We start from the raw sequence: 16,542 nt of genomic DNA on the forward strand, positions 1-16,542 counted from the left end.
GGGGATGGGAGTGTGTGTCTATGTGTCTATGTGTATATGTATGCCTACAGAAGTCAGAAGAAAATGTCCTGTTCTATCACTCTCTGCCTTATTCCTTTGAGACAAGGTCTCTCACTGAACCTGGAGACAGGCTGGTAAGCCAGCAAGCCCACAACCCTGGAGTTATATTAAAGATGGGTTCCATTTTCATGGTTACTCCTGGCTTTTATATGGGTTCTGAGATCTAAACTCAGGTTTTCCTGCTCACACACCAAGCATGTTTTTCGAGAAAGGGTTTCTCTGTGTAGCCTTGGCTGTCCTAGACTCACTTTTGTAGACCAGGCTGGCCTCGAACTCACAATGCTCCACCTGCCTCTGCCTCCCTAGTGCTGGGATTAAAGGCGTCCACCACCATGCCTGGCTACACCAAGCACTCTTACACTGAGCATCTTTCCAAGATGAAAAGCTGAATTTTATTTTAAATGCCCTCAATACTTTTAACGTGCCTTCAAATAGGCACAAGCAGACATAACTACAGAAATAATTTGAGAAGAACAAACCAACCACCCCAGTTGTATTTTTTACATTATAATCAATGGCAATAAGCTCAGATCCGCCATTTCTATTCCTAAAGCAGTGTCTCAGAACAATGACCTTTAAAAAAAACAATGAGAAGTCAGAAATTGAAAATAAATTATTTTTAATTATGCATTTGTATTTATGGGTATGAGTATTTTGCCTACATGCTTACTATACATTTGCCTGTATATTTACTATGTGACCAGAAGAAGGTGCTGAATCCCCTGGAAATGGAGTTAGAGATGGTAGTGAGCTGCAATGTAAGTGCTGGGAACTAAATCCAGGCCCTCTGCAATAACCATTATGCTATCTCTCTGGCTCTGAAAATAGCTTTTAAAAACCAATTGTAATCAAGACTAACTTCTTTTCAATTCCACTGTTCACTAAAACATCCTCTTTAGGAAAATAAAAGGTTTAGTGAAATAAGGAAGTAAAAAAGTCTCTAATACCTTTTAAATGATCAATTAATAATTATAGAACTACATCAAACAGTTTACACACCTCTGAGTTCTTCCTTTCTTGCTTTTGTTTTTTATCATACTAATAACCCAACTATTGTGAAAATGTAAATCCCAAAGTCATGGGTAAATATGACAGGTACTTTCATGAAAAGGAGGATCTTGATGGGAAGAAAAAATTACCAGAGAAATGCATAATAAAAGGACTTAATGGAACAAATCACAAAACAAGCCATCAAAAGTAAATACAAATATTACCAAGTTAGAGAAATAAATATGACTTCCAATTTTACGATGACCTAAAATATCACTCAACCACACAACTGAAAGTTTTTTTAAATGGAGAATTCTAAAAGTGTACTTTTAAAATTTACATAAAGTGGTATATGCCAAACCCGCATTCACCACTGCAATCAAATATAAAAGCTCTCTTACTTCAAAACAACAAAAATTTCATTCCAGGAGTGGTGGTACATGCACCCAGGAAGCAGGAACAGGTGGATCTCTTGAGTTCGAGGCCAGTCTGATCTACACAAAAAATCCTATTTCTAGCCCCCCACCCCCAACCATCAATTATATGGAGGCATTCCCTTCAGAGATTTCAAAGGTTTGCTGCTGCCATGAGACCAAAAAAAAAAAAAGCTGATTTTCCTTATCCAGGTGAACAGGACTTAAATAGTTCACCCTTTTCTACAGGTTTCCTCTTCCATGTCTTATTCTACAGTCCAACTGAGAAAACCAGATGTCAAATTGATGTGATCAGTCTCTACCTTACTTTCCCCCCTCTTTTATTCCATATGCATATGGAGGTCAGAGGGCAGCTTGTAGAAGCTAGTTCTCTCTCCTTCCACTATGTGGGTCTTAGAGACCAAACTCCAGCACCAAGCTTGCCTACCTGCTGCCATGCTCCCTGCCATGACAGTCATGTACTCACTGAAATATAAGGCCACAATAAACTCCCTTTCTCCTCTAAGTTGCTTTGGCCAAGGTGTACTATCAAGCAATAGAAAAGTAACTAAGACAGTAACTCAGTTTTATATTACATATTCAGGTTTTTTTATCTTTATTTATTAACTAGTGTGCTGCTGTGCATGTATGATGGGGAAAGAGGGAACCTAAGTCCAGAGTGCACAGAGAACTCTCTGTGGAATCTGTTCTCTCCTTCCACCTTTACATGGGTTCTAAGGATCAAATTCAGGTTTGTGCAACAAGTGTTTTTACCCAGTGACCCATCTCTCTGGCCCATATAATTAGTTCTTCAAAGGTGAAAAAAAAATGTTTTTGAAGACAGGGTTTCATGCATCCCAACTCACTCATAGCTGGAAACTGTAAACTTATTATCTTCCTTCTCTACTTCCCAAGAGTCGGAAACTACAAGCATGAGCCACCGTGCTTCAAGAATGAAGAGACTGCTCTTTCAGCAGGCTGGGGTTCAGGGCAGCTAGCAAGCACTTGTAACTCCAGTTCCAGGGATCCAATATCCACTTCTGGCCTCCTTGTGCAGTGCACACATGTGGTGTAAACCTAAAGCAGGCAAAACACTCATATACATAAAATAAATATTTTTCTAGACAGTGTTTCTCTGTGTAGCCTTGGCTGTCCTGGACTCACTTTGTAGACCAGGCTGACCTCGAATTCACAGAGATCCACTTGCCTCTGCCTTCCTGAGTGCTGAGATTACAGGCATGCACCACAGCGTCCAGTAAATCTTAAAATACAGAGAAAGACAATAATACACAGGCATTATTCTGAGATATTAGAAGCACTGCTAAAATAACTTTACCTCTATAGTATTCCTCCCTCTCCTAAAAGCAATGCCTAACTGAATCTATATCATAGAAAAACCTAACTTCCAAATTCAGTTAATCTATAAAACTGGAATTTTCACAAACAATAATGTCATGAAAAAGTGATTTTTTAAAAACCTGGCACTGTTCTATAATAAAAGACTGAACAGACAAAACAATTGAACACAACGTCACCTGCCTTGACGTAACAGGGTAGGGTAAAGCAATCAGAGGAACTGAAAGTGGACTTTACTACTCCATTTTCTGCAAAATTATATTCTGTACTTATGTGGGGAAAATGTCCTTGTTATTGGGAAATACATGCTAAAAGGAAGATTTAGTAGCAAAGTGTCATATGTCTTCGGCTAACTCAAGTGTTTGAGGAGAAACAGGCCAGTGAGAGAGAAGACAGGACCAAATGTTAACAAAGTGGACAATGAAAATCCATGACAAGGTTATATAACCCTGTGCTCTGCTTGTAACTTTCATACAGACTGTGAAACTTTTCAGAATAGGCTGATGATAAAAAGGAGCTGTCTAGCCAGGCATGGTGGTGCACGCCTTTAATCCTAGCCTTTGGGAGGCAGAGGCAGGTGGATCAACTGTGATTTTGAGGCCAGTCTGGTCTACAAAGCAAGTCCAGATCAGTCAAGGCTACACAGAGAAACCCTGTCTCGAAAAGCCAAAAAGAAAAAAAAAAAAAAGAAACAAAGAAACAAAGAAAGAAAGGAGATAAAGAAAAAAAAAAAAGAAAATGAGCTATCTGGAAGAGTGAGAATGAGGAGAGAAAAGAAATTATTTTATCTTTTTTTTTTAAAAGAAGCCCAACTCTCAATGCTTGCACTCTGCCCACAATAATAATGGTTCTAACTATTTTGTTTGTTTTAGTCTGTAACACTGAGGCTAAGTACATCCTTTTATAGTCCATTGTGAAAGTTCAGGCTATCCTCAAACTTGAGACAATCTTCCTGCCTCAGATTCCTAAGCACTGAGACAGCAAGTGTGTGTGTGTGTGTGTGTGTGTGTGTAAATATATATATATCACTATATATAGTTATACTGTCCGCTTCTTAAATAAAGGACTTTACTAATTTAATGATGCATATATAGTATCATATAATCATATACATAATCAAGAATCACCAGCATAAGTCCCTTGGTTTGATAAACAGCACAAGGAAGGAAGTCAGGCTGGAAAGCAGGCAGGCTGACCAGCCACATTTCCTTTTTCAGCAAAGGAGGTACAAATTGCTGGTTGGCAAGCCTTTGTAACCAGTCATTTCTGAAAGCCAGAAACTATGTTTCAAACATCCCAGAAGCAACCCAAAGAAAACTTACTAAGGCTCTATGTCTGCCAGCACCAATCGTCAATTTGCCTTGCAAACACCATTCCTGTTAAGTTTTTGTTTTTGTTTTGTGAAATGCTTGGCATAAAGAAGTATTCTAATATCAAAATAAACTTCCCAGCATAAATTAACAGTAGAAAAAGGGGTGCTTGCATACCCATACATGTATGCATTCTCTATTATTTTAATTAAGATCTTTTAATATTTTAATATTTAATTAGAACTGAAAACTCAGTTCATAAATCATGACTTAACATGCTATTTTACATCCAAAGTTATCACAGGAGAAAAATCCTTAAACCCTCAAAGAAAGGATAAAAACTACCTGAAGACTATTACTTCTTTCATGGTGCTAAATATAAACTACCTGAGATAAGTAAATTCACGAGCAAGAATGTGTACAAAACAAAAGATAGAGTTGTTTTCTTTTTGAGACAGGGTCTCATTATACAGCCCTAACTGGCCTGGAATTCTCTTTGTAGACTAGTTAGAGGCCCTGAACTCATACAGATCCAACTGCCTCTGCCTCCTCAGTGCTGAATTCAAAGGCCAAGTGCCACACACCCAGCTAGATGCTGAGTTGCTATAGCTATCTCCACATATCCCACATTAAGAGTACCAAACAAAGTTAAGTAAGACCATACCAAAGATGTACTGTCAATATTCTAAAAGCTTACTTTCCTTTTATGGATACAGTACCAAAGGTTTGCTACAGAAGTCTGGACATATTTTTGATTCAATTAAAAGCCTTTAATAGTATTTTCATTCAAAAGGCTGGGTTGTCCAGTTTTAAATGTCAAAGACTATTAATAAGATTCCAGGACTTTTTGTCTGGTTCTGCCTTCATTCACATGTAAACTATTATATTAAGAAACAGGATGCTAAGTCAGCAAAGAACAGTTCAGTAGAATACTCAGTTTGGCAAGAATATAAAAATCAAAGTTCACCAGGCATAATGGCACACTGCCTGTAACCTCAGTGCTCATAAAGTGGAAGAATAAGGATCAGGAATTCAAAGTCACCCTCCACTTAAAACAAAAAAAACAAAAAACAAAAACAAAACAAAACAAAAAGAATAAAATAAAATAATTAAAGTTCACAGTTTGGCCCTCAAAAAACCACAACTGAAACTAACAAGGTACTGAACAGCTTTATTAAATAACTTCCTCTCTAAATTCCCAAGAGATTACTTCTAAAACTGACACATTAAAACAAAAATTTGCTAGTGAGCCCACACATGAAGTAATGACTGCAAAACAATTCCTTAAGAAAAGAAGATTTCTAAAGATAGAAAATAAACTGTCCAAATGGTTGTGGTGTATGTAGTATATTGGCTGGAATAAAAAACCAACACAAGCAAAGCAAATAAAATAAACAGCATACAAAAGCCCTTCATTATGTGCAAATAATGTGACTGACCTCTGAAATGCTGTGAGCTTTCAGCAAGATACTACCCTAGGACACAATGGGCTTCATATACACATATTTATTTTACTGCCTTCAAAAAATGGTAAGACTGAAAACATCAGCATCACAGGCATCAAACTTTATTCAAAAGTTCTTCTAGAAACTGCTCCTTTCAATGTAGTGCCATAGCAAAACAAAAATCTCTACCATCTTTGTGCAGAAAAGACTAGCAGCAGCACGTTTCCTCCTCCTCCTCCTCTTCCTCCTGCCAGCCTCTGTACAATGTCTCACACCATACAACAAAAGAACTCTAAACTGCCTGATATAACTAGTAGAGACTGAATACAATCTTCTGTTGCTGTTCTGCACCCATAATTAGTTAGAGAGATGGCTCAGTAGTTAAGAGCACTTGTTACTCTTTCAGGGCCCAGATCAGTTCCCAGCACCTTCATGGTAGCACAGCCATCCAGCCATAACTCCAATGCTATCTTCTAGCCTGTGTGCACTAGGTTCACACATGGTGCACATACATGCATACTGGCAAAATATTTATATACATAAAATATTTTTTTAATTTTAAATAAAATTAAAGCAGTTATATTCATTTCCCATTGTCACTTTAACAAATTACTACATATTTCTTGACTTAACAACAATGAGGCGTCCTATCTTAAAACTGGTAAGCCTGGTATGATACACTCCAATCCCAGCACTCAAAAGTAGGCTGATCCAGAATTCAAGGCCAGTCTAAGCTACACAGACAGCCTAGAATCAAAAGAACCAGTGAACCCAGAGTGCCTTCAATAGTTTTGTTTTGACATGGTCATTTTCTTCATATAATAACTTTATATCATCCCAACTAACAGTACTATAGTCTCTCAAAACCTAGCCTGACTTTCTTCAGTGTAATTTAACCTGTGTTTGCATTATTGTAAAATATTCTTTTCATTTAACTAGATATGGATTTCAAAACTAAATTTTAATGAGCACATGTAGTTGGTTATATTAACAGTTTTGTTTTCCAGAGAAAGGAAAATACCACTAATACAAATAATTTTACCAGCTTAATTCCTTGGGGGAAAAAACCCTTCAATAGACATGTTGTGGAATATCTGTCCCTCTGCAATTAATACCAAGCTGTAGTTTATTTTTGTGTGTTATGTGCATGCATGTGCACATGAGTGAAGATGGGCTTGCATTTATGTGCATGTGTGAAGGCCAGAGGCTAGCATCAGGAGTCTTCTTCCTCTATCACTATCTTATTTTCTGGGACCTACTCTGCTAGACTGGCTAGCTGGGAAAGCACCTAGAATCTTCTTATCTCTACTTTCTAGCTCTGAGATTTCAGAAAGGCACTACAACACCAGGATTTTTGGTTTCTTCCCATGGGTACTTGGAATCTGAACTCAGGTCCTCATCTCCCAGCCCTGTGAACCCCTGCCCCCACCCCTTTTTTTTAATGGACTGGGTGTTTGTAAAAACCAAGTGGACAAACATATTCTAGCAAATCTACTATCATCAAGCTGTATTTCTACAGTCACAATCTTAAGGCAAGCTAGGTTGGGTTCAGTAACATAATTCTAGCAAGGAGGCAAAAATACTATTGGCATCAAGATGGAAAATGCCTCAGATATTGAATTTTTCACAGAATTAAGTTTTAAAAGTTGAGGTGATAGTAGATCAAATAAAACAAGACATCTGCAGCTGACAGAAAATGCACATTTTAATACCTTCTTATATTTTAAAATGATAGTCTCAACTTTCACACATCCACTCAATATTGAAGATGGACCCTTCTAGGCACTAGGATACAGCTACGAACAAATAAAATTCCTGACTCACAAAAAGCTCAAAGGAAATACAAATAGCAAACAAGATTAACAAATGCATCAGAGAGTGACAAGTATGATTTTTAAAAAAAATGGTAGCAGTGGGGTCAAGGATGAAATTTTAAATATATCAGTCAGAAGGGCCTCCTGAGAAGGCATCATCTGAGAAAGACCTAAGGCTGGCCATGTTATTAGCTCAGTAGTAAAACACTTGGCTAGCATCCCCCAACACCCTGGGTTTGAGTCCCAGCACCAGTAAATTAGTAGAGAAAAGACCTGAAGAAGGAAATTTAGCAAACTCTAAAATTCAGACAGAAGAAAGGTCTGAGAGGCTGGTCTATAAAAAGCAGAATAAAGCTACCAGGTATGGTGATACAGACACTGTGAAGGCAGGAATATCACAAGTGAAAGCCTCCTTGGGCTACACAATAAGTTCAAGGCCAGCCCGGGAAACTTTTGGGAGGTCTAGCTCAAAAGCAGAAGCACAAAGATAATTGAGACTTAGCTCAGTGGACAAGCACCTGCTCAGCACACACAAAACCCTGGGTTCAATCCCCAGTACTAAAGAAAAGAGAAAGAAAGGGAGAAAATGGAGAGAATGAAAGAAAGAAAAAGAGAAGTGGTTGCCAGAAGTCTTAGTAGCCAAGTATGACAGCAGATGAATCCTAAAGTAACAATGGGGGCAAGAGTCGAGTGCATAGATGATCTTGTAGAGTCTTTGAAAAACTTAGGCCAGGCAGTGGTGGCTCACACCTTTAATCCCAGCACTTGGGAGGCAGAGGCAGATGGACAGGTGTCCAGGACAGCCAAGGCTACACAGAGAAACCTTGTCTCAAAAAAAAAAAAAAAAAAAAAGAGGAAAGAAAGAAAAACTTTACTCTTGGGCTCAGTGGTTAAGAGCACTGCCTGCTCTTCCAGAGGTCCTGAGTTCAATTCCCAGCAACCACATGGTGGCTCACAACCAACTATAAAGTGATCTGATGCCTTCTTCTAGCATGCAAATAGAGCACTCATATACATAAAATAAAAAGAAACTCTGGAGCACATGAGCCAATTATAATCAGCCAAGGAATGATCTGCATGCTCTTATCCCAGACTCCCACCACTCAGAAGGTAGAAGCAGGAAGATAGGAATTCACGTACAGCCAAAGCTACATGGTCAGCTCAAAGCCAACCTGAACTGATTGAGACCTCATCTCAGAAAACAGCACAGCGGCACACACTTTTAATCCCAGCACTGGGAGGCAGAGGCAGGCAGATCTCTCTGAGTTGGAGGACAATGAGTTCCAGGACAGCCAAGGCTACATAGAAAAACCTCATCACAAAAAACAACAAAAACAAAAAGAAAATTTAAAAGCCAGGTGAAAGCCAGGTGTGTTAGCACACAGTGTAATCCCAGCACTTGGGAAACAGAGGCAGGCTGATCTCTGTGAGTTCCAGGCCAGCCTAGTCTACAAAGTGAGTGCAGGACAGCCAAGGTTACACAGAGAAACACTGTCTCAAAAAACCAAAAGCACAGGTGAGAGATAGCTAAGTCAGCTGCACTTGAAACTCAAACATAAAACACTGAGCTGAGATGCCAGACACCTGTGAAAAAGCCCTGTAATTCCAGAAGTAGTGAGGTAGACAGAAAGGGCTCTGAGCTCAACAGCCAGCTGACGAAGAGATGCTACCTCAAAATATAAGGTGGAAAAAAGATCAAGAAAGGTACCTATCACTAGCTTGGTGAAGTAATACACGCCTGTAATCCCAGCACTCGGGAGGCAGAGGCAGGCAGATCTCTATGAGTTTGAGGCCAGCCTGGTCTACAAAGTGAGGCCAGGACAGCCAGGACTACAAAAGAATCCCTGGGGATGGGGGGACAGAAACACACACACACACACACACACACACGACAATAAGGACACAAAGTAAAGTAAAATTAACAACATGCTTTGGACCAGAGTAATGAGAAATGGCTAGCATCTAAATATTTTGAAGGTGAAATCAACAGGATTTTCTGACAAATGGAAATATGGTAAATGAAGGGCTTGAGTGATGGTTTGGTGATTAAGAGTTCACACTGCTCTTGAAGAGGACCCAAGTGCAGCTTCCAGCACCCAGGTTGGGAAGCTCGCCCGTCATCTGTAACTTCAGCTCCAGACAACTTACACCCTGGCCTCTGGGAGCACCTGCATTCATGTGCAAATAGCACATACAAACACACATAATTAAAAATAAAAATAAGCCTAACATGCCTTTAATCCCAGTGACGGAAAGCAGAGGCAGATAAATCTCTGTGATTTCAAGGACAGCCAGAACTATATAGTGAGACCCTGTTTTGGAGAAAACCAAAATAAAATAAAAATAAATCTTTAAAAAGAAATGAAGAAGCAGGGCATGGTAGCGCACACCTTTAATCCCAGCACTGGGAGATAGAAGCAAACACATCTCAAGCTCAAGGCCATCCTGGTCTACAAAGCAAGTCCAGGACAGCCAAGGCTACAGAGAGAAACCCTGTGGGGAGTAGGGGGAGAGAAAAGAAAAAAAGAAAGAAAAAGAAACGAAGAAATAGGATAAAGAGAATAAAGGAGAATAAAGAGTTAACAAAAGCTTCTGGAACATGGATTGCCATTAATCCAAAATGGGAGACTGAGGGCTGGAGATGTAGTTCAGTTGAAAAAGCACTTTCCTAGCATGACCAAAGCTCCACACAAAACCAGGTATGACGATGAACTTCACAGTCGGATCCTGACTAAAAAAGAAAAAAAAAAGGGAGGGGGGGGGCAGGGGAGATCCCAATTCTCACTGGCTCTGAGGTGAGTTTGAAATATTAAGACATTCTAGGGGAGATTTTAATAGATAGGTAACCTAAGTCCAGGGTTCAAGTACATGTAGTATAAGAATAGATCTAATTATGAAATGTATGAAACCCTGTTTCTTTTGACATGAGTTACAAATTGGAATACAATTTCACAAGGTAACAGTCTCAATATAGCTCCAGAACAAAAAAAATATGCATTAATTCTGTATTCTGCTCTATGCTCTAACTACATGCTATCTAACAGGAGAAGATAAGAGAGCTTTGCTTTTATAGTCCGAGCTCCCACCTCCAGGTTAACACTTTTACTGACAGTACATTCGGGCACTGCCATCTCACAACATAACATGACTTATATGAAATTTGGATCCATTAGCCACAGAAATTTGTTTGCTCAGCAACCTTCCTCAATCTGATTTTATTTCCTTCAAAGTTGGCCTAACTGTGAATTTTTTTCCAATTTTAAATGACAACATCTCACAATTTACATGCAGAATGCAAATTTATGTTGTGTCTTTGCTTTACACACACACACATACACACACATTTAGAGACAAGGTCTCACTGTGTAGTACTAGCTGACGCAGAGCTCACAGAAATCCACCTGCCTTGTGCTAGGATTCAAGGTTGTGTCACCATGCTCAGCCTAGAGATAATGTTTTACTTTTGGCTTTTTGTTTTTCTTTTTTGAAATAGGGTTTCTCTGTATAGCCTTTGCTGTCCTAAACTTGCTTTGTAGATCAGGCTGGCCTCCAACTCACAGAGATACACCTGCCTCTGCCTCCCTGAGTGCTGGGATTAAAGGCGAGTGTCACCATACCCAGCCTAGAGATGATTTTTGATGCATAGCACCAATAAGTCATAATGTACCCATATCTAATAAAATCTGGGAAATGTAACACAGGCAAAGGGGATGGAGGTATTCCTTTTCAGTACATGTTACTTTTCTATTAGCCTTACTGTTCAGGTAGTTTTAGTTTAACTAATCTAACAAAGTAAACAAAAAAATTTTTTTAATTAACACAGTTAAATTATATTTACACATTGGGATATGACTACCCAGCAAACACAGGTCCACTTTTGACCTTGCGGTTAACAACATTATTCAGCTAACAGCAAAGACAGAATACACCTTACCAAGAGCTACCGCACACATGAACCAAACCAATACCTTAACAAAAAAAGAAACTTGTAATTGAATCAAGACTGGCCATATATTTTTTGCTCTATCATTTAAAAATGAACTCCTAGCTATTAAGATGCAGAAATTGGAATGTGAATTCAAAAAGATTAAGAATATGCAAAATAAAACAAAAGGTGGTATGAAGAAGAAAGAATAATCATAAAGACATATGAAATACTAGCAGCCATAAAGACAAATATGCTGACTGGTCCTTGTACTCACAGAGCAAAAATAAAATAAAATAAAATAAAAAATAAAGCATTTCTTATCCTAGGATTCTTTGACTTAAGACAATATAAACCCTTGAGTCTGGAAAGAATTCTATAACCTTCCAAAAAGGTAAGGAAAGTTAGTTCATCCCCATCTGTAAACTTACATACACTATTTGTATTTTAACCATATGATTAAAATATAGGTAGCACATTACCACTGCAAATGTAATTTATATATAGTACATTACCACTGGAAATGTGATTTTAAGTGTCACAATGACATACAAGCAATTAAAACAATCACAGTTAACACAAAAGGTAATATAATTTATTAATATGAATGACATACTCCCAAGGTCAATATTATACTAATTCAACTTCTTGGAGTTACACTCTTGCTATAGTTTTAACAGAAAGCACATTAGTGGGATGGGGGTGGAGGGAAGGAGGCGTTAAATGCCTAATGGGTAAAGGTTCCCTTTAGGTGACAAAAATGTTTTAGGGCTAAGCAAAGATGCTTATGTAACATTATGAATGCATTTAAGTAGTGTTAAATATATAAATTTGACTTTAGTAGGAAAAAAGTAGTAAAGAACTCCCAAGAGAAGGGGTAAAATGAAGACAACAAAGTCAGCAAAATATGGTTCATGGATCAATCAGAGAGAAAACTGGAACAGTTGTCAAGTGCTACTATGACCACCCTCCAGCAGCTGGAACTAACCTTCAACCTGCTAGGACATACTCTTTGATATTATAAATAAAAAATTAAATAATAGATAGATAGATAGATACACAGACAGACAGACAGATAGATAAATAAGCCTTCAGATTTCTGAGCTGAAGAGATGGGTTAAGAATACTGGCTGCTCTCCAGAGGACCCAGATTTAACTCCCAGCACTCACAAGGTAGTTCACAATCCTCTAACTCCACTTCCAGGGAATTCATTGCCCTTCGGCCTGTGCATACATGTGGTGCACAGACAACAACAGACACATGAAATTTTAAAATAAAAAGGTTAAAACTTCAGACCTCTTTTGTTTTCTTTTTTAAGTTGATTGATTGATTTTAAGGTTTTCAAGACAGGGTTTCTCTGTGTAGCCTTGGCTGTCCTGGACTTGCTTTGTGAACCACGCTGGCCTGTAATGCACAGAGATCCACCTGCCTCTGGGATTACAGGCATGTGCCACCATGCCCAGTTTTTTTGTTTGTTTGGTTTGGTTTGGTTTTTTGGTTTTTCGAGACAGGGTTTCTCTGTGTAGCCTTGGCTGTCCTGGACTCACTTTGTAGACCAGGCTGGCTTCGAACTCACAGCGATCCGCCTGCCTCTGCCTTCCGAGTGCTGGGATCAAAGGCGTGTGCCACCATGCCCGGCTACCATGCCCAGTTTTTAAGAGTTATTTTTTATTATTTTAAATTATGTGTGTGTGTGTGAGTGTGTGTGTGTGTGTGTGTGTGTGTGTGAGAGAGAGAGAGAGAGAGAGAGAGAGAGAGAGAGAGAGAGAGAGAGAGAGAGAGACGCTGTAGCTATGTACAGCCAGTACAGTGTCCATGAAAGTCCCAGGCATCGGATCCCCTGAAGCTAGAGTTATGGATGGCTGTGAGCTATCTGATACGGCTGCTGGGAACCAAACTCAGGCCCTCTGGACCAACAAGTGCTCTGGTGCTGAGCCATGTCTCCAGCCCCAGGAAATCTCAGATTTCTTGAGCACTTTATCTACATCTTCTATACTCTTATCCAGAAAGATAAGGCAAATGGGGAAGTGGGTGTTAGCTATTGTTCCACCTTAACCTTACAAATCACTCAAATATTTAAATAAAATCCAAACACCTAATCTACAGAGGAGAGGGGGGCTTTTAAAAATCTGCCGGGAGGACCTCTGTGAGTTTGAGGCCAGTCTGTCTACATAGTGAATTCCAGGACAGCCAAGGCTGTGTAGAAAGACCCTGTCTCAAAACAAAACAGAATTAAGCAATACCTTTTTATGAGTTACAGCACAAATTATTAATCTTCCTCTCACATGGCTCTGTCCTTTAACATCTCTAAACAAACAACCAGCCTCAACATTCTGTGTTGCTTTATGAAAAGCACTAAAAACACAATGCACAAAAATCATAATCTGAACTACGGAATCGGCTCTCTTTGTGAAATCAGTTCCACCAAGTGTGTAAATATTTACATGTCATTCATGTTAACATCAGCATTTTCAAGGTCAGTATTATATTCGTTCAAACTCTAGGAGTGATACATTTTTATGATATTTTTAACTTCTGACTAAAGCCTCTATCATCACAAGATGCTCACTCACACTGTTTACAAACATTCAGAAACAGCAGCTGGTGTTCTTCTGTCACATCTTATTACAATAAATAAGAGGAACAATTTAAAACTCCACGTATATACTTTCTCACTAATGTGTTAACAGTCTCTTTAACTTAAAAGCTTTCTCTCGTGGACAGCTCAATGGGAACTGCCTCTGATAAGAACTCTGGTGCCCTGATTTCATCACTTCCCCTTGGTGGGGAGGCCCAGCAGTATACAGAGTAAGGGGAAGCAGCCTATCAGGATGAGACCTGATCTGCTGAGGAAGAAGGTCGGTCTCCTCCTGTCAGAGGCCTAGGGGAGGGGAATAAGGCTGAAGAGGGAGGGAGGGCAGGAACAGGAAGATACAGGCAAAGGGATAACATTCAGGATGTCATCTGAATAAATTATAATTAAGTTTTTTAAAATTGTAAAGCTTTCTCTCAAGTTGATAAAGAAGCATGAACACAAGTAAATGTGGACACTTGGGTACAAGGCAGACAAGGTAAAAATTACAGAACTTTATGCATGTATATTTGAACTACCACACCAAATGAGTCAAATGCAAAGTAATACTGACCCTCTTTTTATTTTTCAAACCATTTTCTATGCCTTTTCCCATCTCATTCAAAATAAGACAAAAATCAGAAACTTACCCACACAGGCATTGAGGAATAGCCAATCAGTCTTTTTCATCCTATTTTTAATCTGTTTTAGTTTTTTAAAGTCCACTTCAAGCTCCTCCTTGCTACCAACAGCACCAGCCAATTCAATCCTCTGAAAATCCATTTTCACTTCAGAGTCCCGTTTTGTAGTTGGAGGTGATCTTCTTTGGCTATTACCACTACTGCAGCTTCCCCTCCATCGAGCTCTGTCTTGCTCATTTATTATTGAAGAAGCCTCTTCAGTCTCTGCCAACTCTATTGCTTCAATGTTATTAGGTCTGGGATGATCACAAACAACACACTTTTTAGCCTTAGCCCAGTTTTCATATGTGCAAACAGAACAAGTCCAATGCTGGGTCCTTGTATTCAGTTTATTTCTATCATTATATTCTTCACAAGGATCAACAGAAAAGGCAACTGGTCTTGAACCAGATCCTGAGGATTGAGGAGATTCTGTGGGACTCCTGGTCCTACGCTGGGATAAGCACTGGGTACATCTGATTGCTCTTGGCCAGTTCAAATATGTACACATGTGGCATGACCATTTATTTGCATTTTCCATGCTGTATGAAGACTTGACCCTTGGTCTTGCACTAGAGTCTGGACATATCAAAGGACTACTTCCACCTTCAGTACTGGAAGGATCCCAGTCTCTACCAATATCACTTGAACCACTTTTAAATGGATCTTCTGTAATAATTGTTCCACTGGGTCTCTGGGCACGACACATAGTACACTTGATTGCAGACGGCCAGTTTTCATACGTACAATATTCACAGGCCCACTTAATCCCATGTTCTGACATTGTGTACTTCTTGAAGTGAGTTATGTCAGGCAGGAAGCTATAAATAATTAGGACACTGTTATTAAAGTAATAGCTACATAATTCCACCTCTGAAAATAAGCCCCCAAAATAAAAATACCTTTCAATTCAGAAAATATATGTTTCTTAAAGGATACATGCAAAACTTTTTATTGAATTATTCCATTTTTGTTTTGGGATTTCCAGAGAGATACTAAAGATAAATTCTCAAAGAAAGCTCTTAGACTTCAGAATTTAATGAAAGTTTACTTTGGACTGCTGAAAGTGATAAGAAAGAGATGAGTACAGACTTGTTATATCAGGGAAGAAGATAAAAATAGGTGAGTCACTAATAGAAATTACTCAGCTTCAGCTCAGCTGTCACCATTAGTTTGGAAAAATAAAAAAAGACTTGCAGGCACACAAACCAAATAGTACCTTAAACACATAACCACTCACAAATTACAAACAATGTGGATTGTGCTATTTGTAGTACCTCTAATCCATGAATTCTGAAGATCAAAGTCTTTCCTAATTATCCTTGCTAAGGGAGAAAAATAGCTTCAAAGTGCTAATTGTTCACTCTTTTTAATTAGCACAGAAAAGAAAAATGCTGAAGAGCACTGATCACAATTAACAAAACAGCAAGATAAACTAGAAATTGTTCTGATATTCTGTATCCTCAAAATCTAGTTATATTTGGAACATAAAAAGAAAACCTCCATATCACCTATACTCTTAGGAAATTCTAACAGACAGACCAGCTCTAAGAAAACTATTAGCATAATCATGTCAATCTACTTTCAAATGTTCATATTTGATATCTGAAAGTTTAACATACACTAAAAATTCAAATTACATTAAAAACAGAATTATTTTTAATAAAGTCGTGTGGTGGCACACAGCTTTAATCCCAGCACTCGAGGCAGAGGCAGGCGGATCTCTAAGAGTTCCAGGCCAGCCTAGCCTACAAAGTTAAGTCCAGGACAGCCAGGACTGTTACACAGAGAAACTCTGTCTTAAAAAACAAACAAATAAAAAAAACTTGCTATCTTAAAGGTCCTAGAAGCTGGGAGGGCTGGTGTATGCCTGTAGTCCTAGCACCTAGGAGGCTGAAACAGGAGGATCTTGAGACTGAAGCTAGCTTGAGAGACAAGTGAGCCGATAAATATTCCCAGGGCTCTACAGTGGACTT

The 16,542-nt window shown here is 38.8% G+C and overlaps 1 protein-coding gene across 2 annotated transcripts in view; it reads right to left on the bottom strand.

Annotated features, from left to right (window-relative positions):
- The window catches only part of ZRANB1 (zinc finger RANBP2-type containing 1), a 63,762-nt gene that overhangs the window by 26,129 nt on the left and 21,091 nt on the right, over positions 1–16,542 (bottom strand). For both annotated transcript variants that reach the window (XM_084772688.1, XM_084772687.1), the window contains one exon: positions 14,537–15,387. In XM_084772688.1, the coding sequence (XP_084628814.1) occupies positions 14,537–15,350 (814 nt within the window). In that variant the 5' untranslated portion in view covers positions 15,351–15,387. The remainder of the gene's footprint in view (positions 1–14,536; positions 15,388–16,542) is intronic.

Source organism: Acomys minous (assembly GCF_964271855.1).
Source record: "Acomys minous genome assembly, chromosome: 2".
Classification (NCBI taxonomy): Eukaryota; Metazoa; Chordata; class Mammalia; order Rodentia; family Muridae; genus Acomys; species Acomys minous.